General features: G+C 54.7%; 1 protein-coding gene and 1 long non-coding RNA gene across 22 annotated transcripts in view; one reads left to right on the top strand and one right to left on the bottom strand.

Annotated features, from left to right (window-relative positions):
• syne1b (spectrin repeat containing, nuclear envelope 1b) overlaps positions 1-27842 on the top strand; it is a 107275-nt gene that overhangs the window by 74324 nt on the left and 5109 nt on the right. For 15 of the 21 annotated variants that reach the window (XM_078941269.1, XM_078941265.1, XM_078941273.1 and 12 more), the window contains 47 exons: positions 32-202; positions 3262-3453; positions 3895-4026; positions 4099-4196; positions 4274-4577; positions 4655-4810; positions 5263-5472; positions 5535-5636; positions 5700-5819; positions 6225-6425; positions 6500-6673; positions 6763-6894; positions 6972-7168; positions 7236-7368; positions 7452-7634; positions 7705-7854; positions 7918-8094; positions 8276-8431; positions 8507-8662; positions 8743-8913; positions 9471-9604; positions 9986-10244; positions 10324-10506; positions 10588-10734; positions 10802-10956; positions 11038-11185; positions 11253-11347; positions 11415-11643; positions 11711-11905; positions 11974-12099; positions 13377-13532; positions 13687-13845; positions 13922-14088; positions 14160-14322; positions 14979-15166; positions 15234-15384; positions 17386-17568; positions 17640-17777; positions 17844-18035; positions 18102-18420; positions 18870-18938; positions 19206-19273; positions 19343-19469; positions 19842-20041; positions 26939-27139; positions 27206-27334; positions 27404-27616. In XM_078941269.1, coding sequence (XP_078797395.1) covers positions 32-202; positions 3262-3453; positions 3895-4026; positions 4099-4196; positions 4274-4577; positions 4655-4810; positions 5263-5472; positions 5535-5636; positions 5700-5819; positions 6225-6425; positions 6500-6673; positions 6763-6894; positions 6972-7168; positions 7236-7368; positions 7452-7634; positions 7705-7854; positions 7918-8094; positions 8276-8431; positions 8507-8662; positions 8743-8913; positions 9471-9604; positions 9986-10244; positions 10324-10506; positions 10588-10734; positions 10802-10956; positions 11038-11185; positions 11253-11347; positions 11415-11643; positions 11711-11905; positions 11974-12099; positions 13377-13532; positions 13687-13845; positions 13922-14088; positions 14160-14322; positions 14979-15166; positions 15234-15384; positions 17386-17568; positions 17640-17777; positions 17844-18035; positions 18102-18420; positions 18870-18938; positions 19206-19273; positions 19343-19469; positions 19842-20041; positions 26939-27139; positions 27206-27334; positions 27404-27616 — 7809 coding nt within the window. The remainder of the gene's footprint in view (positions 1-31; positions 203-3261; positions 3454-3894; positions 4027-4098; positions 4197-4273; positions 4578-4654; positions 4811-5262; positions 5473-5534; positions 5637-5699; positions 5820-6224; positions 6426-6499; positions 6674-6762; positions 6895-6971; positions 7169-7235; positions 7369-7451; positions 7635-7704; positions 7855-7917; positions 8095-8275; positions 8432-8506; positions 8663-8742; positions 8914-9470; positions 9605-9985; positions 10245-10323; positions 10507-10587; positions 10735-10801; positions 10957-11037; positions 11186-11252; positions 11348-11414; positions 11644-11710; positions 11906-11973; positions 12100-13376; positions 13533-13686; positions 13846-13921; positions 14089-14159; positions 14323-14978; positions 15167-15233; positions 15385-17385; positions 17569-17639; positions 17778-17843; positions 18036-18101; positions 18421-18869; positions 18939-19205; positions 19274-19342; positions 19470-19841; positions 20042-26938; positions 27140-27205; positions 27335-27403; positions 27617-27842) is intronic. The other 6 variants (XM_078941278.1, XM_078941277.1, XM_078941270.1 and 3 more) reach the window with 3 other exon arrangements.
• Positions 25605-25983, bottom strand: LOC111946830 (uncharacterized). Its single transcript, XR_013653302.1, has 3 exons — positions 25915-25983; positions 25778-25859; positions 25605-25702 (listed from the first exon to the last, which is right to left on the bottom strand). It is a non-coding gene; the product is annotated as an uncharacterized LOC111946830 (long non-coding RNA).

Below are 27842 nucleotides of genomic sequence, written 5' to 3'. Positions count from 1 at the left end.
ATGGAGCTTCATTGTTGTTTGTCTGCTGCAGGAGCACCTGAGCGAGCGGCAGGAGGTTCAGCATCAGGAGCGTGTCCTGCAAGGCTGCTGGCTCCAAGCAGAGGAGCTGCAGGAGTGGCTGAGTCAAATGCACCAGGGCGCCGCCCTCATCCTGCTGCCCCACGCCGCCGGGGAGGTGGACGAGCAGCTGTACAAGTGTCAGGTGAGAGACCTGCAGATATACACTTGCAGATCTACACCTGCAACTGCATATATACACCTGCAGACCTACACCTGCAGATCTGCACCTGCAGATCTACACCTGCAGATCTACACCTGCAGATCTACACCTGCAGATCTGCACCTGCAGATCTACACCTGCAGATCTACACCTGCAACTGCAGATCTACACCTGCAGATCTACACCTGCAGATATACACCTGCAGATCTACACCTGCAGATCTACACCTGCAGATCTACACCTGCAGATCTGCACCTGCAGATCTGTACCTGCAGATCTACACCTGCAGATCTGCACCTGCAGATCTGTACCTGCAGATCTACACCTGCAGATCTGCACCTGCAGATCTACACCTGCAGATCTACACCTGCAGATCTACACCTGCAGATCTACACCTGCAGATCTGCACCTGCAGATCTACAAATGCAAATCTACACCTGCAACTGCAGATATACACCTGCAGATCTACACCTGCAGATCTACACCTGCAGATCTGCACCTGCAGATCTGCACCTGCAGATCTACACCTGCAGATCTACACCTGCACCTGCAGATATACACCTGCAGATCTACACCTGCAGATCTACACCTGCAGATCTACACCTGCAGATTTACACCTGCAGATATACACCAGCAGATCTGCACCTGCAGATACACACCTTCAGATCTACACCTGCAGATCTACACCTGCAACTGCAGATATACACCTGCAGATCTACACCTACAGATCTGCACCTGCAGATCTACACCTGCAGATCTACACCTGCAGATCTGCACCTGCAGAACTACACCTGCGGATCTACACCTGCAGATCTACACCTCTACCTGCAGATCTACACCTGCAGATCTACACCTGCAGATCTGCACCTGCAGATCTACACCTGCAGATCTACACCTGCAGATCTACACCTGCACCTGCAGATATACACCTGCAGATCTACACCTGCAGATCTACACCTGCAGATATACACCTGCAGATATACACCTGCAGATCTACACCTGCAGATATACACCAGCAGATCTGCACCTGCAGATACACACCTTCAGATCTACACCTGCAGATCTACACCTGCAACTGCAGATATACACCTGCAGATCTACACCTACAGATCTGCACCTGCAGATCTACACCTGCAGATCTACACCTGCAGATCTACACCTGCAGATCTGCACCTGCAGAACTACACCTGCGGATCTACACCTGCAGATCTACACCTCTACCTACAGATCTACACCTGCAGATCTACACCTGCAGATCTGCACCTGCAGATCTACACCTGCAGATTTACACCTACAGATCTGCACCTGCAGATACACACCTTCAGATCTACACCTGCAGATCTACACCTGCAACTGCAGATATACACCTGCAGATCTACACCTGCAGATCTGCACCTTCAGAACTACAGCTGCGAATCTACACCTGCAGATCCGTACTTGCAGATCTACACCGGCACCTGCAGATCTACACCTGCAGATCTACACCGGCACCTGCAGATCTACACCTTCAGATCTACACCTGCAGACCTACACCTGCAGACCAACACCTGCACCTTCAGATCTACACCGGCAGATATACACCTCTACCTGCAGATCTACTCCTGCAGAACTACAACTGCAGATTTACACCTGCACCTGCAGATCTACACCTGCAGAACTACACCTGCAGATTAACACCTGCAGACCGACACCTGCAGATCTACACCTGCAGATATACACCTCTACCTGCAGATCTACTCCTGCAGAACTACAACTGCAGATTTACACCTGCACCTGCAGATCTACACCTGCAGATTTACACCTGCAGAACTACACCTGCAGATTTACACCTGCAGATCTACACCTGCAGATCTACACCGGCACCTGCAGATCTACACCTTCAGATCTACACCTGCAGACCTACACCTGCAGACCAACACCTGCACCTTCAGATCTACACCGGCAGATATACACCTCTACCTGCAGATCTACTCCTGCAGAACTACAACTGCAGATTTACACCTGCACCTGCAGATCTACACCTGCAGAACTACACCTGCAGATTAACACCTGCAGACCGACACCTGCAGATCTACACCTGCAGATATACACCTCTACCTGCAGATCTACTCCTGCAGAACTACAACTGCAGATTTACACCTGCACCTGCAGATCTACACTTGCAGAACTACACCTGCAGATCAACACCTGCAGATCTACACCTGCAGATCTACACCTGCAGATATACACCTACAGATCTGCACCTGCAGACCTACACCTGCAGACCTACACCTGCACCTGGAGATCTACACCTGCAGATCTACACCTGCAGATATACACCTTCAGATCTACACCTGCAGACCTACACCTGCAGACCTACACCTGCACCTGGAGATCTACACCTGCAGATCTACACCTGCAGATCTGCACCTGCAGATCTACACCTACAACTGCAGATTTACACCTGCACCTGCAGATCTACACCTGCAGAACTACAACTGCAGATCTACACCTGCAGATCTACACCTGCAGATCTACACCTGCAGTGCAGCTCCTTATCTGTCAACTGATCTCTGGTATAATCTGGAGATTACAGAATCTGTTGATCGTCGGGGGCTTGTTCCAGTCAGAGTTTTCCAGAGGGGGGGTAAACAGGAGTATTAGCGGGGTTAGAGGGCATTCTGGTGGCTGTTAAAGGGACTTAAGCAGATTACACACAGATCTGTGTGGGGGTGTGTCCAGGGTGGAGTCATCTGCTCCTGCAGGAGTTTATAAGCAGCGAGAAGTTCCTCCCCAGAAAACTGATGCCCCTCCAGGTTTGGGAGCAGCACTCGTTGATGGGCTCAGACGGGGGTCTGCCCCTCTGATGGTCCCCACTTTAGCGCTGCTGCCTGGTTTTCTGAGGAAGAGTCCTGCAGGAAGCGTGAGGGATTAGCAGCGATGAGCCGCACAGGACGCCGGGGATGAGCAGGCTCGTCGTGCGCTGGCCAGTCAAAGCTGCTGGGGGGGACGCGGGGCGCGGGAACATGTTTGAGTCGGCCTCTCTGCTGCTGCTGCTGCAGGGCGTGCTGCTGGAGGTGGAGGAGAAGGTGTCCGCCCTGTCTGAGCTGTCCATGCGGAGCGACAGCCTGCTGCTGGAGAGCCCCGCCCACACCCGGGAGGAGGCCCAGCGCCTGGCCTCCAGGCTGCAGGCGCTGAAGGGGGGCCTGCTGGAGCTGCAGAGGATGCTACAGGACAAGCAGACGAGCATCCAGGTGGGGGCTTTCCTCAGTTTTGAACACGTATCAGATATCTGGACCTCCAGAGCTCCTCACACACTGATCCAACCTAGAACCACCAGGAGCCACGGGGGCTTCGGTGTCTGCTCAAGGACACTTCACCACATGGGCGGGAATTGAATCTAACATAAACTGCCACCACATTAAAATGATAGAATGAGACAATTCTGTTTAAGAAACCCAACATGTCAACGTTCCTAAAATGTAGTTTCTCTCTTGTTGCTCTTGTGAGGGAACTGGAACTTCCTCATCACATCGTTCAGACAGCTGGAGTCTGGTGCAAAGCATCTTTTCTTTGTTTTGCTCCCTGTCACATACGCTAAGGAAGGGGTCGGCCGCTCTACCCTGCACCACAGATCTGAATGCGAGTCCTCCTTTTGTCCTCCCTTCTGTCTCATGACTCCTCTTCTCCTGAAGACCTCCCTGCAGGAGCCGGAGGACAGCGGCTCCGACTCCAGCCTCTCCCAGAGCTCCAGCGTGCAGGACTGGCTGGCCCAGGCCCGGACCACGCGGTCCCAGCAGCATGAAGACAGCCTTCAGAGACAGAGGGTATGGGGGGGGGGTCACCCGGGGGTCCAGCCGAAACCGCTGTAGTGACACGCCTCGTTCCTCCTCCTGCAGGAGCTGGAGGAGCAGCTGGCCGAGCAGAAGAAACTCCTTCAGTCTGTTGCCAGCAGAGGAGAGGAGATCCTCATCCAGCAGGCCTCCCCCAGCAGCAGGTATGTGGCCCCCCCCAGCCTGACATGAAGGAGGTCTGATGGGGCCCGTCATTTAAGGAGGAATCTTGTGTCTGCAGCTCCGCCAGCCTCCCTTCAGACTCCGAGGCCGGGCTGGAGCAGATGAGGCCGAGGTGGAGGAGCCTCCAGCTGGAGCTGAAGACCAAGCTGCAGCTCCTGGAGGGAACTCTGGAGCAGAACCAGAACCAGAACCAGGTACCTGGTGCTGCAGCAGCATCAGGAACCGCCCTCCGCTCTCCTCAGGTGTTTCCTCCAGCGTCTCGCGTTCCCGCGGGGGAGTTGTTCAGCGGTCCCCCAGCGGGGAACGAACCCTCGCTGAAGACCCTCTATGATGCCTTCAGGGACACAGTCAGAGATGCTCAGGTACGGATCCTTTGACCGTTTTTCACAGCTGTAGTCATGGAAACGGGTCAGTCACCGTGTGGAATCTGTGCACACAGCCTGGCGATTGGGGCGGGGCATTGGTAGCGCAGATGGAGCGGCAGCTCTTCTCAGCCGTGGCGTCCACCTCCTTCTGGCTGGACGGCGTGGAGAGCAGCGTCCTGTCAGGCTCTGAGCTGCTGGCTGAGACCACACGAACTCTGCAGCAGCAGGAGGTGAAGATCAACATGACTCCTCCACCTGTGTCCTCCTCTGTTTACCTGCTGCCTGCTTCGGTCGGGGGGGGGGGGGGGGGGGGGGGGGGTCCCTGCTGTCACAGATCTGCATACTTTCCAACTAACCTAATCCAGGTGATCAGCAGCAGGTACGGCTGGGTTTCTGAAGAACCAGCAGGAGGCCAGAAGATGGTGCAGAAAACCCAAATAATATAAAAAGACTGTCGGTTCTCCTCCCACAGGTGTGAGCTCAGTACTGACAGGTGAGGAGGGGGTGAGGGTGGGTTGCAGGTGTGTCATGAGTTCGGGTTCAGCAACAGCAGAGGAAACCAGAAGACTCCCTTCTCCTGCCCTCCTCACCTTTGTCTGTGCTCCTCTGGGGCAGGAGGAGCAGAGCATCAGCGGGTCGTGGCAGGATCTGTGGAGGTGCTCATGCTCCTTTTCTGTTGCAGACGCTGCAGAAGGACCTGAGCTGCGTGGCAGAGGAGGTGAAGCTTTGTGAGTCTCTCCTCGCTGGATCTTCAGGACTTGCAGAGGAAGACCGGACGCTGCTGCAGGACAACCTGGACTGCTTGCAGGGGAGGTTAAGCGCCTTAGGCGGCGCTTTGGGCCAACGCTGTGAGCACATGAGGAGCAGAGCTCAGGAACTGGCGCTCTACCAGGTTGGTTTCAAACTCCGCTCTGGCTCCGTGGCTCTGAAACTAAAGTCTGTGGCTTCCCGCAGACGGACCTGCAGCTTCTTCAAACGGCTCTGATGGAGAAGAAACGTCAGCTCCTTCAAGGTGCTGCTGGATCCACAGACAGACCGGCCTGTGAGCAGCTGGAGGTGAGTCCGCATGAGTCTCTCTCAAACCCCAGAGTGAGTCTGATTGGGGGTTTCTTGGCTCAGGTCCTGACCTCTGAGGAGGAGACCCTGAAGGACTTTGAGCTCCGAATCGCAGAGCTGAAGAGCAGAGGAGGTGATCTGCAGGCCGACCAGGCTTCAACCAGCAACCTGCTGAAGCTCCAGGTGACGTCCTCCGACAGCTTCCCGCCCTTTGGCAGCAGGAAGTCCTGTTTAAACAGACCAGGAGCCTCCGTTACAGAACCAGACAGGACCCAGAGGAACCTCCAGCAGTCTGAGTCCAAAGCAGCATGGCTGACGTTTTCCCCGTTAACCTTCACCCGGTTACTTCCTAAGTAACCTGAACCTCCAGGTCACCTTAACCAGGTTAAGGTGACCTGGTTAAGGTGACCTCCTGGCTCGGCCTTCACACTGTAAACTCTACTTTTTTGAAGTTCTAGAACCAAAGTTTCTCTCAAATCTGTTGTTTTTTTCATTCAGCAGCTGACCGGTTTACGGTTGCCATGGTGACGTCATGCGATTGAGATTTGAGGGTCAAGGTTGTTGTCGTCTTGCTCTGTGTTCCCCCAGGACTCCTACGAGGATCTGGTGCTGATTGTGGCCTCCAGGCGCAGCGGGCTGAACCAGAACCTGGCCCAGAAGGAGCAGTATGAGCGCGCTCTGCAAGATCTGACCGACCTGCTGGACACCGCCAAGGACAAGATGTCTGCGGATGGGAGGGTCCTGGCGGGCTCTGTGGAGGACGTTCAGACCCTCCTGGACAAACATAAGGCACTGTCAGCCGGCGGCTCACCGCTGAACACCTGCGGGGTTCAAACCTCACTCACAGCTGTGCTCTGTTCCAGGAGTTCTTCCAGGGTCTGGAGACCCACATGGTCCTGACAGAAGCCTACTTCAGGAAGGTCAGCGGCCTGATGCTCCCCACCGAGGGCCAGGCTCTGCAGGAGACGCTGGCAGAGGCTCAGAGAGTCCTGAAGGAGGCGCACAGGAGGGGGGTGGAGCTGGAGTGGATGGTGCAGGTGCGGAGCAGCAGGAAACGGATCTGCTGGTCTCAGATGTTCCCTGCAGAAATGAAAGAATTCAGGAGTTCAGCAAAGTTTCCTTCCAGGTCTGGAGCCGCCTGGAGCAGGACTATCAGGGTTTGAGCCGGCAGCTGGAGGCCCTGGAGGGCCGCACCCCCTCCGCTGGTCTGGAGGAGGAGTCAGAGGAGCGACTGACGGACAGGATCTCCCTGTATCAGGTCTGACAGCTCCGCTTCCCTGTGCACCTCCAAGCAGCCGCTGTCGGCAGCGCCGTCATCCTTCTGTCTCTGTGAAGGGCCTGGAGGGGGGGCTGGCAGAGCACCAGCACAAGCTGCACCAGCTGCTGGATGAGGGCAAACATCTGCTGGGGGGGCTGTCCTGCCCCAGTCTGGAGAGCCGGCTCGCCCAGCTGGGCAAACGCTGGCTCGACCACGCGGCCAAGGTCAAGAAGGAGCGGCAGCGGCTGGAGGCGGTCCTCAAACACTGGAGCAGGTCAGGGACGGCGGGCGCCCCCATGTTTGTCGCCGCAGGGCTTCTTCTGAAGGACGCCTCTCCCCAGGTACCAGAGAGCGCGGGCGGACATCGGCGAGTGGCTGCAGTCGGCTCTGGAGCGCCTGGAGTTCTGGAACACGCAGGCGGTGTCGGTCCCACAGGAGCTGGAAACGGTCCGAGACCACCTCTCTGCGTTCCTGGTGAGACCTTCTTCTTTCTCTGAGAAAAGAGAAGCAACAGAAACGTGAAGAGAGTGGTGACGCTCCTGCTCCACCCGTGTCAGGAGTTCTCCAAGGAGATGGAGGGGAAATCCAGTCTGAAGAACGCCGTGGTTTCTGAGGGAAACCAGCTGCTGCGCCTGAAGAAGGTGGACACGGGGGTCCTCCGCTCAGAGCTGGCTCGCATCGACGCGCAGTGGGCGGAGCTTGTCACGCGCATCCCCGTGGTCCAGGAGAAGCTGCATCAGGTATCTCCCAGGTTCTGAATGCGGATGGCCCAGCAGCTCAGTGTCTGACCGCCTGCTCCACCTGCTGCAGATCCAGATGGAGAAGCTGGCCTCTCAGCACGCCATCTCCGAGCTCTTCAACTGGATCTCCCTGATGGAGACTGTGATCGAGGAGGACGAGGAGAACCTGAAGAGCGCCGTGGGGTCCAACGTGATTCAGGACTACCTGCAGAGATACAAGGTGAGCTTCCATGAGGTCCGTGCGTCTTGTTGTTTCTCCACCTGAGCCTCCACCTTTTCTCAGGGCTTCCGGGTGGATGTGAGCTGTAAGCAGCTGACGGTGGACTTCGTGAACCAGTCGGTGGCGCACGCCGGCCTTCAGGACCCTGAGAGCAGGCACAGCGAGAAGACGGACTTTGCCGAGCGCCTGGGGGCCATGAACCGCCGCTGGCAGATCCTGCAGGGCCGCCTCAGTGAGCAGGTGAGCTTTCTTCCCCCCCCCCAGGAGGGGGCTCTCTGGTTCTGCATGCAGGTGCGTGTGGGGGTTCTCTTTGTCTTCTCTGGTCCAGAAACGGTGTGTGGTCCTGGGATGGACGGGTGCTGAAGCCCCGCCCAGGAAGAACTGAGTGCAGAACGCTTTATTCAGCGTCCTCTCCTTTCAGATCCAGCTCCTGGAGAACCTCCTGGAGATGTGGCTGGAGTATGAGAGCAGCATTCAGGCCCTGAAGGTCTGGATGAACGCTCAGGAGGAGAGGCTGAGGAGGAAGCCCCGGCTGGAGGACCTGACGTCGGTGCAGAACGCTCTGAAGGACTGCCAGGTGGGTCCGGCGGGCCCGGCGGGTCCTCGGCGTGCTTTGGGCGCTCTCACTCATCTGGCCTCTTGACCCGTGCAGGAGCTGGAGGAGCTGCTGAAGGACAAAGAGAAGGACCTGGAGAAGGTGGAGGAGCAGGGCTGCGCCCTCGTTCAGAACAAAACTGACGAGGCCTGTGCCATCGTCATGGAGACGCTCCAAGGAGTCAATCACTCCTGGGCCAACCTGCACCACCTGGTAATCCCGTGTTGTTTTTCAGTCCTGAGGATGCGTCCCCTGCTGTTTGCAGCCTCCTCAGACCTTCCTGTCTCCATCAGACCGGACAGCTGAAGATCAGCCTGACGTCGGTTCTGGACCAGTGGAGTCTCTACAAACAAGCCTCGGAGGAAATCAACGCCTACCTGATGAAGGGGAGGTACTCCGTGTCGCGTTTGCGCCTCCTCACAGGATCCCTGGAGGCCGTCCAGCAGCAAGTTCAGAGTCTGGAGGTTAGTTGGAGTCAGAAGGAGAAACCTGACGTCCTTCTTTCAGCAGAATCCACAGAACGTCTGCTGTGGATCCAAGCTCCTCCTCTCTCCTGAGGTTCAGTGTCTGTTTGAGGTCATCAGACTGAACCTCAGTCCAGACTGACCAGAACTCTCCAGAACCTTCATGCAGAGGTGGATCTGCTGCTCTGATGGAGGACGTTCAGCCCCACACCATCACACTCCCACCTCCATGCCCGACTCTGAACGTCTGAGTCCAGATGTTCTTGTGTCTGATCAGAACATCAGTCCAGATGTTCCTGTTCCTCAGCAGCGTCTCTCATGGATCCACGTTTGTCCTAAAGTCTCTTTCTGACTGTTGGGTCGTGACCTTTGACCTGAACTGAGTCCAGTGAGGTCTGACCTTCTGGACGAGTCCTCCTCCTGTTCTTGGACCCTCTTTGGTTCCTGTGAAGGTTCTCCTCTGTCCAGTGTTCTCCGTGAGGATGGTGGATCTCTGAGGATCTCTGCGGTTCCTTTCTGTGTTTCAGTCTCTCACTCTCAGCCTTGTGTGTGTGAAGGAGCTGCAGGAGGACCTGGAGAAGCAGGAGAGCAGTGTGAGGAGGTTCGGTGCGCTGACCCATCAGCTTCTCAGGGACTGCCATCCTTCGGTGTCAGACTCTCTCAACAACAGCCTGAAGGACATGAACGCCAGGTGATCCATCCTTTCTGTGTTTCTGAGTGAACGGTGGACAGATTCTGAAACGCTTCATCCCAGGAGACGTTGTCATGGTAACCATGCAGAGTCTGGCTCAGGGGAGACCGTCCTTCTCCATGTGCTTCAGAAGCTCAGAGATCTTCTAGCAGCTGGAAGTGGATTCTCCTCCTGACTGGACCTGTTGTGTTCTGGGCTTTGTGCTGATCCAAACCTTCTCCTGTTTGTCCCTCTGGAGTTCACTAGAAAGTGTCAGATCCACTAAGACTGTCTGAAGTTCTGCTTGATGCAGATCGGGTCATGACCCAGTTTTTAGTGTTTCTAGATACAAAATACTAGTTTTTGAAAAACACATCAAATTAGAGATTCTTGATTTTAAAGGGATAAAACGGCAGAACCTGAGCCTGAAGCAGGAGGTGCTGTGTCTGCGCTCAGGTGGAGCGGTCTGCAGGAGGAGATCTTGGAGCGTCTGCAGAGCAGCAAAGCGCTGCTTCAGCTGTGGCAGCGCTACAAGGAGCTGCACCACCAGAGCTGCAGCGGCGTCCAGCTGCAGGAGGAGAAAGCCGACGCGCTCCTCAAGAGCTCCTGCAGCAACGACATGGCGGACGAGGAGCTCCCCAGATGGATCCAGGGGTGCAGCGTAAGCCCCAGGCTGCAGACCTGCACGAACCTTCTCCTGTGAGGAGATCCGGTCTCACTGAAGCTCTGGTTCCTCCCAGGAGCTGCTGCGGTCCCAGGCTCCCCTTCAGGCCTCGCTGGAGGTCCTGCAGACTCTGGGGGAGCAGCTGAAGCAGCAGGTGGACACGTCAGCGTCCTCCACCCTGCAGTCCGACCACCTGTGTCTGCGGCAGCGTCTGCGCGTGGTGGAGCAGGCTCTCCGTGGACAGCTCACCGCCCTGCAGGTAAACCTTTGAACGTCAGTGGAGATGATCTGTGGTCAGTAGACCTGAGTCTTTCCTGTGGTGGGGGTCATCTCTGCTCAGACTGGCGTCCAGGACTATCAGACCTTCAAGGATCAGCTGGAGACTCTGAGCTGCTGGATCAGGGAAGCAGAGGAGGACTTGAGGCTGCAGGATCCCAACGGCTGCACCAGCCTGTCCGTCACGCAGAGCCGCATGGAGGGGCTTAAGGTCAGTGCCTCCCCCCAGAGTAACCTGGGATGAACGGCCAGCCCGGCTGATGGTGCGTGCCCCGCAGGAGCTCATGCTGCAGTTCAGCAGCACGGCGCCAGAGCTGGAGCGGCTGAACGAGCTCGGCTACCGGCTCCCGCTCAGCGACGCAGAGATCAAGAGCCTGCAGAACCTGAACAGAACCTGGACCACCGCCTCCACTCAGACCACCGAGAGGTTCAGGTACTGAGCGGCTCCGTGCTGCTGTCATTTGATTGGCTGTGAGGCAGAACCGTCATGGTCTCCTGTGTTTGGACCCTGCAGCAAACTTCAGGCGTTCCTGCTGCAGCAGCAAACCTTCCTGGAGAAATGTGAAGCCTGGATGGACTTCCTGCTCCAAACGGAGGACAAGCTGGCTGTGGAAATCTCCGGGAACTTTCTGAGTCTAATGGAGCAGCAAAAAGCCCACGAGGTTCGGGTCCCTCTGAGGGAAACGTCTGGTCCGGTTTGGTTCTGGACTGACCCGCTTCTCCCTGCAGCTTTTCCAGGCTGAGATGTTCAGCCGGCAGCAGATCCTCCACTCCATCATCAGTGACGGACAGCAGATGCTGGAGCAGGGACAGGTGGAGGACAGGTGAGCGTCTCAGCAGCAGCTCTCCCCCCTGCTGGTTTCCTGTCAATCATCTGCTGCCATCCTGCAGGGAGGAGTTTGGCGTGAAGCTGGCGCTGCTCAGCAACCAGTGGCAGGGCGTGGTGCGGCGCGCCCAGCAGAGGCGGGGCATCATCGACAGCCTGATCCGCCAGTGGCAGCGCTACAAGGAACTGCTGGAGAAATTAAGCAGGTGGCTGCAGGACGTGTGCCCCCCCGCAGAGGCCGAGGGGGGCAGGGTTCCCCTGCAGCAGGCCCGCTGCAGGCTGGAGGCCGTCCAGGTACGCCTAGACCTGATGGAAACCTGCAGAGCTGCCGCGCCGTCTCACCTGAGCTCCTGTTTGTCAGCTGAAGGAGAAGCTGCTGCAGCGCCAGCGGGGCAGCTTCATCCTGACGGTGGAGGCCGGCCGCCAGCTGCTGCTGTCAGCCGACGGCCAGGCGGAGGCGGAGCTGCAGGCCCAGCTCACCCAGGTGCAGGAGCGCTGGAGGGAGGCCTGCTCCCGCCTGGAGGACCAGAGGAGGCGGCTGGCCGGCGTGCTGAAGGTAAGCCCGCCTTGCAGCTGGCAGATGCCCCACCCACAGCCCGCCGTCATTGACGTGTCTTTGTGCAGGACTGGCAGAAGTGTGAGGCGGGGATCGCCACTTCACTGGAAAAACTCCGCTCCTTCAAGAAGCAGCTCTCCCAGCCCCTCCCTGATCTCCACGAGGAGCTGCAGGCGGAGCAGACGCGCTGCCAGGTTTCTGATTGGTTCACTCTGAAGCAGCTCAGGCAGGAAGTCAAACTCCCAGTTTACTGATCTTTGATCCAGAACCAGAACCAAACCCAGAGGACCAGGTCTGTGGATCACGATCTAAAGAACCAGGTCTGTGGATCACGATCTAAAGAACCAGGTCTGTGGATTACGATCTAAAAAACCAGGTCTGTGGATCCTGACCCAGAGAACCAGGTCTGTGGATCACGATCTAAAGAACCAGGTCTGTGGATCCTGACCCAGAGAACCAGGTCTGTGGATCACGATCTAAAGAACCAGGTCTGTGGATCCTGACCCAGAGAACCAGGTCTGTGGATCACGATCTAAAGAACCAGGTCTTTGGATCCTGACCCAGAGAACCAGGTCTGTGGATCACGATCTAAAGAACCAGGTCTGTGGATTACGATCTAAAAAACCAGGTCTGTGGATCCTGACCCAGAGAACCAGGTCTGTGGATCGCGATCTAAAGAACCAGGTCTGTGGATCACGATCTAAAGAACCAGGTCTTTGGATCCTGACCCAGAGAACCAGGTCTGTGGATTACGATCTAAAAAAACAGGTCTGTGGATCCTGACCCAGAGAACCAGGTCTGTGGATCACGATCTAAAGAACCAGGTCTGTGGATCCTGACCCAGAGAACCAGGTCTGTGGATCACGATCTAAAGAACCAGGTCTGTGGATCCTGACCCAGAGAACCAGGTCTGTGGATCACGATCTAAAGAACCAGGTCTGTGGATCACGATCTAAAGAACCAGGTCTGTGCATCCTGACCCAGAGAACCAGGTCTGTGGATCCTGACCCAGAGAACCAGGTCTTTGGATCACGATCTAAAGAACCAGGTCTGTGCATCCTGACCCAGAGAACCAGGTCTGTGGATCCTGACCCAGAGAACCAGGTCTGTGGATCCTGACCCAGAGAACCAGGTCTGTGGATCCTGACCCAGAGAACCAGGTCTGTGGATCCTGACCCAGAGAACCAGGTCTGTGGGTGGGGTTAGGGCGGCTTGGCTTTCCCTAAGGAGCCGGAGCTCCGTCATGTGATTAGAACTCGTAGTGGAGCAGCTGCTCCTCCACGTCTAGAGGAGCCAGTTCAGGTGATTCTGGTCCGGATGGCTCCCGGACCCCCGGCGGGAAGACCCCTTAGCATTTGTTGAGTTCATAAAAATGCTGGAGATGTGATCAAACATGAGAATCTGCTTCTTCTGATGACTTTGCAAACGTCCGTAGAGCCTCAGGCTGATGTTGAAACCCCCCTCCCCCCAGGACCTAGAGAAAACATCTGGAGGCTGGACTGCAGACCTGGACCACCTGACTCTGCTGAAGGAGGCTCTGACCTGGTCCATCAGTGCAGAGGACCTCTCAGTCTTGCAGGAGCGCATTGAGCTCCTGCATCGACAGTGGGAGGAAACCCGCCTCCAGGTGAGGGTCTGCGTTGGCTTAGCAACCGTTTCTACTGAGCACCAGCCACTTCCTGTGTTTGGCTCAGTTCCGCTTCGCGAGAAGCTGAGCTTCCTGTGCGGATGGGAGCTGCACAGGAAGCAGAGACGTCTCTGACGCGGCTTTGTCTGTGCAGCTGTCGCTGCGCCGGCAGCAGGTCAGCAAGCGGCTGAACGAGTGGACCGTGTTTGCAGACAAGTACAAGGACATGTGTGAGTGGCTCACCAACATGGAGAGCAAGGTGTCCCAGAACGGAGACATCAGCATCGAGGAGATGATCGACAGGCTCCACAAGGTTCTGCTTTCACACGTGAAGCTTTCCTTTTTCTGACGGGATCTTTACTCACCCGGGATCTGGGCTCTTCCCTCAGGACTACCAGGAGGAGATCTCGGTAGCAGAGAAGAACAAGCAGCAGCTCCATGATCTGGGGGAGCGTCTGGCCAGGGCCAGCCAGCAGAACAAAGCTGCCGAGATCCAGCAGAAACTCGGCAAAGTCGGCGACCGCTGGCAGCACCTGCTGGACCTGATTGGAGCCCGGTGAGGACAGACCATGTGAACTTCTGCTGCCCCTGCTGGAGCTGTCTGTGACGGTGTCCCCCCCCCCCCAGAGTGAAGAAGCTGAGGGAGACCCTGGTGGCCGTGCAGCAGCTGGACAGGAACATGAGCAGCCTGCGGTCCTGGCTGGCCCACATCGAAAGCGAGCTCTCCAAACCCATTTCCTACGACTCCTGTGACTTCACGGACATCCAGAGGAAGCTGGATCTGCAGCAGGTGAGGCTCAAGCCGCTCTCATGCAGTCGCTGGTTGAACTCCTGCCACCCCTACAGCTCACCTCACCACTGTCTTACAGCCCTCATGCATGTCCTGCACTGCTCTAAGATGCTCTCTGTCACTCCAGACTTCTTCATATGATACCACAGTTCCACTCATAACATAAGCGCTCTCTCACCTTCTCTGACCTTTGACCTCCTCTATCAACATCCTCAAAGCAAAGATTGCATCTGTAGAAAACATTGGAGCTAGAATCTTGAAAGCTCAAATAAAATGAATAGGATGTGTATAAAACCATAAAATAGAAAATAAAATGAATTAAAGATAAAAATTTATAGTAAAACTAATAATAAATAAGCAGATAAGATTATCTAAAAGCTAAATTACAAAGGTGGGTCTTGAGCCTCGAACCTCTATGGTCTCTGTGGCTCTGAGGTTCTCCAGCAGGCCGTTCCTCAGGCAAGGACCGTGATGGCAGAACGAGGCGTCACCTGAGGAACCGCTAAAAGGCCTGAGTGGAGAACCTGAGGGTCCGGCGGGGTTCACCCTTTAACTGCAGAAGGCCCATCAAACAATTATAAACCATTAAAAGAATCTTAAAATCCATCCCAAACGCACAGAGTGCTGACCGTGGCCCCGCCTCTTTTCCCTGTCAGGAGCTTCAGCGGGACATCGAGAAACACAGCACGGGGGTGGCGTCGGTGCTGAACCTGTGCGAGGTGCTGCTGCACGACTGCGACGCCTGTGCCAACGATGCGGAGTGCGACTCCATCCAGCAGGCGACTCGCAACCTGGACCGCCGCTGGAGGAGCATCTGTGCCGCATCGTTGGAGAGGAGGCTCCGGTGAGGCTCTCTCTCTACCGCACTGACTCCCACCGTGCTGGAACACTCCTCATCCCTATCCCTCCAGGATCGAGGAGACCTGGCGTTTGTGGCAAAAGTTTCTGGATGACTTCACTCGTTTTGAGGAGTGGCTGGCGCCTTATGAGGAGACTGCTGCTCAGCCCAACTCCTCAGGAGTTCTGTACACAGAAGCGAAGGAGGAGCTCAAGAAGTTTGAGGTTTGTGCAAATGAGGAGCTGACAAGGAAACGTGCCGACCCTAAAACCGGCAGGTCTCTGGTGACCAGAGACAGTCTGAGAAACTGATCCTGATATGGATCCAAAAACAGATCCATTAATGGATCCTGAAACTGATCCAAAAAAGATCCTGAAACGGATCCAGAAACTGATCCTTAAAAACAAATCCAGAAACTGATCCAGAAATTGATCCTGAAATGGATCCAGAAACTGATCCTTAAAAACAGATCCAGAAATTGATCCTGAAACGGATCCAGAAACTGATCCTTAAAAACGAATCCAGAAACTGATCCTTAAAAACGGATCCAGAAACGTATCCAGAAACTGATCCTGAAACGGATCCAAAAACTGATCCAGAAATGTATCCAGAAACGGATCCAGAAACTGATCCAGAAATGGATCCAAAAATGGATCCTGAAACGGATTCAGAAACTGATCCTTAAAAACTGATCCAGAAACATATCCAGACACTGATCCTGAAACAGATCCAAAAACTGATCCAGAAATTAATCACGAAACGGATCCTGAAACAGAGCCAGAGACTGATCCTTAAAAATGGATCCAGAAACGAATCCGGAAATGGATCCTTAAAAACGGATCCAAAAGCGGGTCCAGAAATTGATCCTGAAACTGATCCAGAAACTGATCATTAAGAACAGATCCAGAAACTGATCCAGAAATTGATCCTGAAACGGATCCAGAAACTGATCCTTAAAAGCGGATCCAGAAACTGATCCTTAAAAACGGATCCAGAAACTGACCCTTAAAAACGGATCCAAAACTGATCCAGAAATGGATCACGAAACGGATCCTGAAACGGATCCAGAAATGGATCCCAAAACAGATCCAGAAATGTATCCAGAAACTGATCCAGAAACGGATCCAAAAATGGATCCTGAAACGGATCCAGAAACTGATCTATAAAAACGGATCCAGAAACGGATCCTTAAAAACTGATCCAGAAACTGATCCTGAAACATATCCAAAAAATGATCCAGAAATGGATCACGAAACGGATCCTGAAACTGATGCAGAAATGGATCCCAAAACAGATCCAGAAACGGATCCGGAAACTGATTCAGAAACGGATCCAAAAATGGATCCGGAAAGGATCCAGAAACTGATCTTTAAAAACGGATCCAGAAACTGATCCAGAAACGGATCCTTAAAAATTGATCCAGAAACTGATCCTGAAACAGATCCAAAAACTGATCCAGAAATGGATCACGAAACAGATCCAGAAACTGATCCAGAAACTGATCCAAAAATGGATCCTGAAACGGATCCAGAAACTGATCCTTAAAAACGGATCCAGAAACTGATCTAAAACCGGTTCCAGATACGGATCCTTACAAACGGATCCAGAAACTGATCCTGAAACAGATCCAAAAACTGATCCAGAAATGGATCACGAAACGGATCCTAAAAGAGAGCCAGAGACTGACCCTTAAAAACAGATCCAGAAACTGATCCTGAAACGGATCCAAAAACTGATCCAGAAATGGATGAAGAAACGGATCCTGAAACTGATCCAGAAATGGATCCCAAAACAGATCCAGAAATGTATCCAGAAACGGATCCGGAAACTGATCCAGAAACGGATCCAAAAATGGATCCTGAAACGGATTCAGAAACTGATCCTTAAAAACGGATCCAGAAACAGGACGGGGGTGTGCCCCAGACAGCCTAGCCCCAAGGGTCACCCCTGATAGGGGTGAAGGTGGCGGGTTCATGGACCGGTTTTGAGGTTTCAGTCACTACCTACGAAAACAAGCAAATGTTTTTGGTTTTCATGAAGCTCCGCCTGCGAACAGCGAGCAGACGTCTGCGCAGCGTGGACGATCCACTGCAGCTTGATCATTCAGAATGTCGATCCGCTTCAGTTTCTAACCTGGCTGCGTTATCACGGAAGGGCCCTGCTCCCCCTTTGTTGGGTGTGATGGAGCTAAAGGGGCGTGGCTCTGTGCTCTGCGGTGTCTGCAGGGGTTCCAGAGACTGGTCCATGAAGGACTTCCCCAGCTGGAGCTCATCAACAAGCAATACCGCCGCCTGGCCAGAGAGAACCGCACCGACTCCTCCTGCCGCCTGCGAGGGATGGCCAACAGCGCCAACCAGCGGTGGGACGACCTGCAGAGGAGGGGGGCAGTCATCGTCCGACGGCTGAAGGTGCGTCCGGCGTGCAGGTGAGGCCCCCGAAGGTGAAGCTGCTTTCTAAGCGCTGTTTTCCGAACACGCAGCACTTCATCAGCCAGAGGGAGGACTTTGAGACGGCGCGTGACGCCATCCTGGTCTGGCTGACGGAGATGGACCTGCAGCTCACCAACATCGAGCACTTCTCCGAGTGCGACATTCAAGCTAAGACCCGGCAGCTGCGGGTAAACTCCTGACCGCTTGGCTCCGCCCACCCAAGGCTTCAGGTCTGACCACAGACTCTGCTGCAGTCCTTTCAGCAGGAGATCTCTCTGACCACAGCCAGGATGGAACACATCTTCCAGCAGGGCGGGGCGCTGCTCGAGAAGAGCGAGCCGCTGGATGCTGCTGTGATTGAGGAGGAGCTGGAGGAGCTCCAGCGTTATCGTCAGGAGGTGTTTGGTCGTGTGGAGCGCTACTACAAAAAGCTGATTCACCTCCCGGTAAGGCCCCGGTAGAGAACTTGGATCGGTGCTGAGCTCCTCTGGACCGACCTTTCTCCTGGTCAGCTTGCAGACGAGGACGCCGACGCCTCCTTCTCGGACCGGGAGCTGGACGAGCCCGGAGATCTCTCCGGCGTGCCGTGGAACGAGCGTTCGGGGGACGGCTTCCTGTCCCCCCTGGCCTCATCGGGGCGTTCAGCCTCGCTGGCGGCTCAACTGCGGGCCGAGCACTCTGGCAGAGACACGCCGGCGAGCGTGGACTCCATCCCACTGGAATGGGACCACGACTACGACCTGAGCCGCGGCCTGGAGAGCGCCGGCCGGGCGCTGCGGGAGCAGCAGAGCGAGGAGGAGTTCCTGCAGCCGGCGCCGCCGGGGCTGTCGGGTGAGTTCTCAGAGACTTCCCCTCTAAGCTCCAAGTGGGGGGGCTGTGCCAACATGCCCCTCCTCAGAGAGCCTCCCACCCAGATCTCAGAGGAACCGAGATCAGAACAGATTTGTAGAACCCCCCCCCCCCCTCCCAACAGTAATGTGGAATGTCTGCAACCCCCCTACCTGTGACTATGAGCAAAGTGTTAGAGTTATGTGTTCAGATGGATATGAACGCTGATGGGGGGGGCGTAACGTAACCCTCTAACAGCTGTGTTGGTTGATCTGCGGGGGCGTGATATATGTACAGGGGCGAGGCTGCTGGATGGGGGCGTGGTATCTGTACAGGGGCGTGTTTTCTGGATGGGGGCGTGGAATCCGTACGGGGGCCTGGTTGCCGGGTGGGGGCGTGGTATCTGTACAGGGGCATGGCTTCCCGCTGACCTTGTGCCGTGTTTCTTGCAGATGTTCAGGTTGCAGAGAACCTGGAGGCCTTTGTTAGACTAACTGAGCAAACCCTGCGGTCCTGCACGGGTACGACCCAGCATGCCCGTTCTGACCCCTGTGCTACCCTGCCACTGGGGGGCAGGCTCAATTCCTACACCAACACCAACCCAGGCCTTTGGCTGGAATCTGGAAATCAGGAGGGAATTGAGCCCCCACCCCCTCTTTAACCTACCTCCTCCCCCCTCATTTGGCTAACCCGTTTGGTTCTGCTGGTTCTGAAAAATCCCTTTCTCTACTGGGTTCTGCTCCACTGGTGGTTTTCTGCTGGTCTGAAGAACTTTGTCTGATCTACAGGAGAACCCCCCCCCCTGGAGGCAGTGGACCCCACCCCAACAGAGCAGGATCCCTCCTACATAGGCTACGTGAGTCCCCCCCCCCAATGTCTTCCAACTGGTTTGACTCTGTAAAGTGGTAACCTGCCCCCCCTACAGATGCGTCTGCTGGGGGAGTGCCGCGGCCGCATCGATGCCGCTAAGAGGATGGGCTCGGAGCTGCAGGAGGAGGGGGAGGTGCTGTCGGGGCTGGTGGACCCCAGCAGCTCAGAGTCGCAGGCTTCAGGTAAACCCCCCCCCCCAGGACCAACCCCCCCCCCCCCCCCCCCTTTAGGACTAACAGTTCCCCCTTTAAGGCTAACAGAACCCCCCCCCATTACTGAGACATTAGTTTAGATTTGCTTTATTGTCATTGTGCATAGTAGCAGTTCTAACAGATTTAATGCTAAAAGACCCCCCCCCTTTAAGACCAACAGACACCCCCCAGGACTAACAGTTCCCCCTTTAAGACTAACAGACCCCCCCCCAGGATTAACAGTTCCCCCTTTAAGACTAACAGACCCCCCCCCCCCCCCCCCAAGGCTAACAGACCCCCCCTTTAAGGCTAACAGGCCTCTCCTTTAGACTCAGATCTCAGTGTGTCTCTGACCCCCTCCAGGAGTGATCGAGCGCTGGGAGCTCCTTCAGGCTCAGGACCTCAGCAAGGGGAGGAGCAGCCAGCAGCAGCAGCAGCTGACCTCTGACCTCTGCAGCGTGTGCAGCTGGCTGGAGGAGGCCGAAGCAGACCTGCAGCAGCAGAGGGGGCAGGGGGTCACCTCGGACATGCAGACCATCCAGCATCACATCAGGAAGCTGAAGGTGATTCTGATCCTCCACAGTCTGCTGGACCTTCAGAACCAGGAGAGCTCAGACAACCAGAACCCATCCACAGAACCTCTGCTGTGGATCCAAGCTCCTCCTCTCTCCTGAAGTTCAGCTTCAGCGTCTGTTTGAGGTCATCAGACTGAACCTCAGGTCTCAGTCCAGACTGACCAGAACCCTACAGAAACTTCAGAGGTGGATCTGCTGCTCTGAAGGATAACATTCAGCCCCACACCATCGCACTCCCACCTCCATGTCTGAAAGTCTTTGAGTCCACATGTTTACATCTATTCTAGTGTCTGATTAGTGTTGGTGGACATTCCTCTGGAGGTTCCTATGGAGGTTCCTATGGAGGTTCCTTTGTGAAGGTTCCTCTGAAGGTTCCTCTGGAGGTTCCTCTGTGGAGGTTCCTATGGAGGTTCCTTTGTGAAGGTTCCTCTGAAGGTTCCTCTGGAGGTTCCTTTGTGGAGGTTCCTCTGGATGTTCCTTTGGGGAGGTTCCTATGGAGGTTCCTTTGTGAAGGTTCCTCTGAAGGTTCCTCTGGAGGTTTCTTTGTGGAGGTTCCTCTGGGGGTTCCTCTGGGGTTTTCTCTTGACGTTCCTTTGGGGAGGTTCCTCTGGGGAGGTTCATTTGTGGAGGTTTCTCTGGATGTTCCTTTGAAGGTTCCTCTGGAGGTTCTTTTGTGGAGGTTCTGTCATGGTGGCCTGTCAGTTACTCTCCCCCTCCCCCACCTTCTCTGCCTTTGACGCGACCAGCTGTTCTCACTCACCTCATCACTGCTGCAGCCTTCTTAAGGAGTCTGTGGATCTTCAGCCGACGCCAGTTCGTTGTTCCTCCCATGGTGCTTAGTCTGACCTATCCTTGCTCCTGTTTATTGCCAAGTTTCATGTCTTTAATTATCCCTCTCGATCTGCCTCAGGAATTATCCACTCTGATACTCACCTGGTCGCAGTCCTCTGGTCACTCGTGCTTCGCTCCTGGATCTCCTCGTCAAGACGCCTCCAGCCAGCTGACGCTCCACCTTCTGGGAAGACGCCAACACTCATCTTCAGCCAAATTAAAATCTACTTCAGACTTACCTCCTGTCCGAGTCTCCTTCCGGGTTCCAGCACTTGGGTCATTCAGAATCTGCGTCATATCATGACAGAACGAACTGGCCCAACTTCTGACCCAGCTGACCCGGTGGGGCTCCGTCACGCCATCGCCCTGCAAGGAAACCTCCTGAGTAGTCAAGCGGACGCTCTAACTCAAATGTCCACAGCCCAGCAGGATCTATTTCGCCGTCTCAACAGCATCTCTCAGAAACTGTTTGAATTAACCAGTCAATCCTCTTCCCCTGCAGCCGCTGCCCAAATTCCTAGTTCCGGCAACAACCCCACTTCCTCTTCCGCCTTCGTCCCGGAAAATGTCCGTCTACAGCCGGAACCTTTTTACGGCAACGTTGAGACCTGCGGAGGGTTCCTGCTTCAATGCCAACTAATCTTCCAACAGGCCCCCAGGTATTATCAGGCCGATCACAGCCGCATATCTCTGATTGTTAATTCACTCCGCAGCAAGGCGCTTCAGTGGGCTCAGGCTTTCCTAGCCACCCATCCCATCACACACCTACCTTTCGACCGCTTCATTGGGGAATTCCGTCTAGTGTTTGACCAACCCAGAAAGCAGGAAGAAGCCACCCGGCGGTTACTGAGTCTCAAACAAGGTAACCGCCCGGTAAGTGACCATCTAATCGACTTCCGCATTCTGGCGGTTGAAGCAGGTTGGCCGGATCCCGCACTCAAAGGCATCTATTATCAATCGTTGAACGATCGCATTAAAAACCACCTATGTTCACAGCCAGAAGCGGTCACCTTTGAAGACCTTGTCGCCGCCTCCTTGAGGTCCGATGTCCGGTTACGTGAACGCCACGCCGAACAAAAGCGTAAGCCTCCGCCGCCTTCAGCTACTCTCGTTTCCCCGGTTAGGATTACCCTACCATCCAACCGTGATACTGCTGCTTGCAATCTTGACAAACCCATGCAAATTGGTCACGCCAAGCTTTCCTCTGAAGAAAGACAAAGACGTCGTGATGAGGGATTATGCTACTATTGTGGTCAGACTGGTCACATTGTCTCTCAATGTAACGTCCGGTTAAATTTTCGAACCCCCCCGTTAGTTGACAGGCCACGGGGGGAAAATCCTGAACCAGCACCTAGCTCTAAGTTCTTGTTTGTTCCTGTCAAAGTCAGTAATAAAGGCCAAGTATTTGAACTCCAAGCACTTGTAGATTCTGGTGCAGAGCACAGTTTAATAGACCAACGTCTTGTTCATGACCTCTCGCTTTCAGTCGAAGACCTTTCCACGCCTATCAACGCGGCCGGGCTGGGTGGAAAACAACTAACTCGCATTACTAAGCGTACCAGTCCTTTTCTCATTCTGACCTCCGGTAATCATCGTGAATACTGTCAGTTTTTTGTCACTCAGTGCCCTCAAACACCCATAATTCTTGGCTTCTCGTGGCTCCAGAAACACAATCCGCATATTGACTGGGTTTCACCTCGCGTCGTTAACTGGAGCACCTATTGTATGGCCAACTGCCTACACTCGGCCATGCCCATCACTAATTGTCCCGACCCTGGTCTAGGGAAGGATATCGACCTTTCTAAAGTCCCCTCCTGTTACCACGACCTTCGTTCGGTTTTTTCTAAATCCAAAGCTAGCGCTCTGCCCCCTCATCGTCCCTATGATTGCTCCATCGAGCTGTTAAATGGGGCTCCCCTTCCCAAGGGGAAGCTATACAATCTATCGGGACCCGAAAAAAGCGCCATGGAAAACTATATACAAGAAGCCCTCTCTTTGGGTCATATCCGCCCCTCTTCTTCTCCTGTCGGCGCAGGGTTTTTCTTTGTGGAGAAGAAGGATAAGTCTCTCAGGCCATGTATTGACTTCCGCGAGCTCAATCAAATCACGGTCAAAGACAAATATTCCCTACCATTACTCGAATCTGTGTTTGACTCGGTACAACAGGCTAAGATTTTCTCGAAACTCGACCTCCGTAACGCTTATCACTTGGTACGCATGCGTGACGGAGATGAGTGGAAAACGGCGTTTAACACCCCGTTGGGGCATTATGAATACCTTGTTATGCCGTTCGGTCTTACCAACGCCCCTGCGGTCTTTCAGCGACTTGTAAATGACGTCCTGAGGGATTTCCTTAATAGGTTTGTTTTTGTTTATTTGGACGATATTCTTGTTTTTTCCACCGATCAATCCCAACATGAACATCACGTCCGTCTAGTTCTTGAGAGGTTGCTCGAAAATCAGCTTTACGTCAAAGCAGAGAAATGCGAGTTTCACGTGTCCTCCATCCCTTTTCTGGGCTACATCATTGAGGCTGGCAATATCCGCCCTGATCCAGCTAAAATTGAGGCCGTCACTCAATGGGAGATACCGCAAACTCGTAAAAAACTGCAACAGTTCCTTGGGTTTGCCAATTTCTACCGCCGGTTCATACGTAATTATAGCAGTATAGCTGCCCCACTCACCCAACTCACCTCCATAAACAAAGTTTACGCCTGGAACCCGGAGGCTGATGCCGCCTTCAGAAAACTCAAGTCCCTTTTTGTGTCTGCTCCCATCCTGATTCAGCCCGATGTTACCAAACAATTCATCGTGGAGGTGGACGCCTCGGACTCCGGTGTAGGAGCTGTCTTATCACAACGCGAGGACACCGGTAAACTCAAGCCCTGTGCTTTTTTTTCACGGAAACTAAGTCCCGCCGAACAAAATTATGACGTGGGGAACCGTGAACTTTTGGCCATAAAATTGGCATTAGAAGAATGGCGTCACTGGCTGGAGGGAGCAGAAAAGCCTTTCCAAGTATTAACTGATCATAAGAACCTGGCTTATCTTCGCAGTGCCAAACGACTCAATTCCCGTCAGGCCCGGTGGTGCTTGTTTTTTGATCGATTCCATTTCACAATCACCTATCGTCCTGGCAGCCGCAACATCAAACCTGATGCCCTATCTCGCAAATACAACACCTCCGAGACTACCTCTGACTCTCCTATACTTCCTGCTTCATGTTTTATCGGCAATCTTACCTGGGAGGTCGAGAGCAAGGTACTCCAGGCCCAAGGAGAGATTCCTGATGGCATCTCCTGTCCTCCGGGCACTCTCTTTGTTCCAGACGCCCTAAGATCTGAAGTCCTCACATGGGGACACACATCCCGCATTGCCTGCCATGGAGGGGTTTACCGTACCTCCCGACTACTCAAGCGTCGTTTCTTTTGGCCCACCATGGAGCGCGATGTCAAGGAGTATATTGCGGCCTGTACCACCTGTGCCCGCTCGAAAACCTCCAACCGGCCTCCCTCTGGACATCTGCTACCCCTGTCCACGCCCAGCCGTCCCTGGTCCCACATAGCGGTGGATTTCGTCTCCGGACTACCACCGTCCCAAGGCCATACGGTAATCCTGACTATTATTGATCGTTTTTCCAAAGCCGCTCAGTTTATTCCCCTGCCTCAGCTGCCTTCAGCCTCTGAAACGGCCGACGTCCTCATAAATCATGTTTTTCGTCATCATGGAATTCCCAGCGACATAGTGTCTGATCGTGGACCTCAGTTTACGTCGCAAGTTTGGAGGGCTTTCTGTTCCGCCCTGGGAGCCACCGTGAGCCTCACATCGGGCTACCACCCCCAATCTAATGGACAGGCAGAACGGGCGAACCAAGAACTGGAAGCGGCTCTCAGGTGTCTGGCAGCCCAGAATCAAGCTGACTGGTCCAAGTACCTGGTGTGGGTGGAATATGCCCACAATTCCCATTCTTCCACCGCCACTGGCATATCTCCTTTTGAGGCATCCTTGGGTTACTCACCCCCTTTGTTTCCTTCTCGGGAATTGGATCTGGCAGTGCCCTCGGTCCAGCTCCACCTCCAACGGTGTCGGAACATCTGGCAGCAGACCAGGGCGGCTCTCCTTCGCACTAAGGAGAGCAACTGCCAGATAGCCAACCGCCACAGGGGGGTGAGTCCCAGTTACCAGCCTGGCCAAAAGGTTTGGTTATCTGCCCAAAACATTCCTCTCCAAGCCTCATCCCGTAAATTGGCCCCCAAATTCATCGGGCCCTACACCATTGACCGGGTCGTCAATCCCGCTTGTGTCAGGCTGCGTCTCCCGGCAGCCCTTAAGGTGCATCCCACGTTCCACGTTTCTCAGGTCAAGCCAGTCACTGAGAGTCCGCTTTGCCCGCCGTCCACTTCCCCGCCACCCGCCCGTACCATCGACGGCGCCCCCGCCTTTACGGTCAGCAAGATCCTGGATGTTCGGCGCCGTGGGCGGGGTGTGCAGTTTCTGGTGGATTGGGAGGGGTATGGTCCGGAAGAACGTTCTTGGATTTCCCGTTCCCTGATTCTGGACCATACCCTCATTGACGACTTCTACCGGGCCCATCCGGATCGTCGTCTTGGACCGCCAGGTGGCGGTCGTTGAGGGGGGGGTACTGTCATGGTGGCCTGTCAGTTACTCTCCCCCTCCCCCACCTTCTCTGCCTTTGACGCGACCAGCTGTTCTCACTCACCTCATCACTGCTGCAGCCTTCTTAAGGAGTCTGTGGATCTTCAGCCGACGCCAGTTCGTTGTTCCTCCCATGGTGCTTAGTCTGACCTATCCTTGCTCCTGTTTATTGCCAAGTTTCATGTCTTTAATTATCCCTCTCGATCTGCCTCAGGAATTATCCACTCTGATACTCACCTGGTCGCAGTCCTCTGGTCACTCGTGCTTCGCTCCTGGATCTCCTCGTCAAGACGCCTCCAGCCAGCTGACGCTCCACCTTCTGGGAAGACGCCAACACTCATCTTCAGCCAAATTAAAATCTACTTCAGACTTACCTCCTGTCCGAGTCTCCTTCCGGGTTCCAGCACTTGGGTCATTCAGAATCTGCGTCATATCATGACAGATTCCTCTGGGGGTTCCTCTAGAGGTTCTTCTGGAGCTTCCTATGGACGTTCCTTTGGGGAGGTTCCTCTGGAGGTTTCTTTGTGGAAGTTCCTCTGGGGGTTCCTCTGGGGTTTCCTCTGGACGTTCCTTTGGGGAGGTTCCTCTGGTGGTTCATTTGTGGAAGTTTCTCTGGAGGTTCCTCTGTGGGTTCCTCTGAAGGTTCTTCTGGAGGTTCCTATGGAGGTTCCTTTGTGGATGTTCCTTTGGGGTCCCTGTGGATGTTCCTATGTAGGTTCTTTAATGGAGGTTCCTCTAGGTGTACCTATGGAGGTTCCTATGGAGGTTCCTTTGTGGAGGTTCCTCTGGAGTTTCCTTTGTGGAAGTTCTCCTGTGGGCTCCTCCAAAGGTTCCTCTGGGGTTTCCTCTGGAGGTTCCTATGGAGGTTCCTTTGTGGAGGATCCTCTGGAGGTTCCTCTGGAAGTTCGTTTGTGGATTTTCCTCCAGAGCAGGAGTGGCCAACCCTGGTCCTCAAGAGCCTCAACCCTGCCTGTTTTCCAGCTCTCCCCCACCAGCTTGCTGTTGATTTGCTGACTCAAGTGATTTCCCATCCTGATTGACTGAACACACCTGGTTTAGGTTATGAGCATCAAGCAGTCCAGGGAGAGCTGGAAAACAGGCGGGGCTGAGGCTCTTCAGGACCAGGGTTGGCCACCCCTGCTCTGGAGGTTCCTTTGTGGAGGTTCCTCTGGAGGTTCATATTGAGGTTCTTTTGTGGAGGTTCTTTTGTGGAGGTTCCTGTGGAGGTTCCTCTGGGGGTTCCTTTGGAGGTTCTTCTGGATGTTCCTCTGGAAGTTCGTTTGTGGAGGTTCCTCTAGAGTTTCCTATGGAGGTTTCTTTGTGGAGGTTCTTTTGTGGGGGTTCCTCTGGAGGTCCTGTCGGTTCCTGCTGTGGTTCTAACCCTTCCTCTGTGTGTAGGAGCTGCAGAAGGCTTACGACAAGCGGAAGCCCATCGTTCTCTCCATTAACCTGTGCAGCCCCGACTTCCTGCAGCCGGACCTGCAGGACTCCCAGCAGCTGCAGGTCCGGCTGAAAGACCTGAACAAGCATTGGGACCAGCTGGGAGTGTCCCTGGATGAGTGGAGGTCCTCCCTGCAGGAGGCGCTGCTGCAGTGTCAGGTGAGACACCGCTTTCTCCGGGAGCTGCAGCTCTGAAACACGCTGAGGCGGCTCCTGCCTCCTCAGGACTTCCATGAGATGAGTCACGGCCTCCTGCTGTGGTTGGAGAACATCGACCGCCGGAGGAACCAGGCGCTTCCCATCGACGCCGACGAGGACGCCGACGGTCTGCAGCAGCGCCACGATGCCCTGACGGTAACGCCGCTCTGAAGGAGGTCAGTCATCTCAGAGGAACCGAGGACTCACGTGTGAACATCTCTGTAGCAAATCCGGCAGGAGCTCCTGGACTCGCAGCTGAAGGTGTCCTCGCTGCAGGACGTGTCCCTGCAGCTGCTGCTGCACTCTCAGGGCAGCGGCTGCTCGGAGGCCAAGGAGAAGGTCCATGTGATCGGGAACCGCCTCAAAGTGCTTCTGAAAGAGGTGACCCACGACCTCCGGGAGCTGGCCAAGACCCTGGACATGTCCAGCAGCCAGCAGGTAGAGCTCCGCCCACACATTTAAAACAGAACCAGAATCCAGAAGATGTATGGAATCGTGAGCAGGTCTCCCGTGTTCCAAATCCATCTGTCAGGATGCTGTTCTGCTGTCTCCATCACCATGGTAACAGGAGAGGAAGCTGTGTTCAGTGTCAAATCCACCATGTTTGTGAGGTCAAAGGTCACCGGCGGTCTTCAGTGACTTCCACTGTTACCATAGTGACGTG

This window comes from Oryzias latipes, chromosome 22 (genome assembly GCF_053564925.1).
Source record: "Oryzias latipes strain Hd-rR chromosome 22, Olatipes_Hd-rR_3.1".
NCBI classification, from domain to species: Eukaryota; Metazoa; Chordata; class Actinopteri; order Beloniformes; family Adrianichthyidae; genus Oryzias; species Oryzias latipes.
This window is presented reverse-complemented; position numbering and strand designations above follow the sequence as displayed.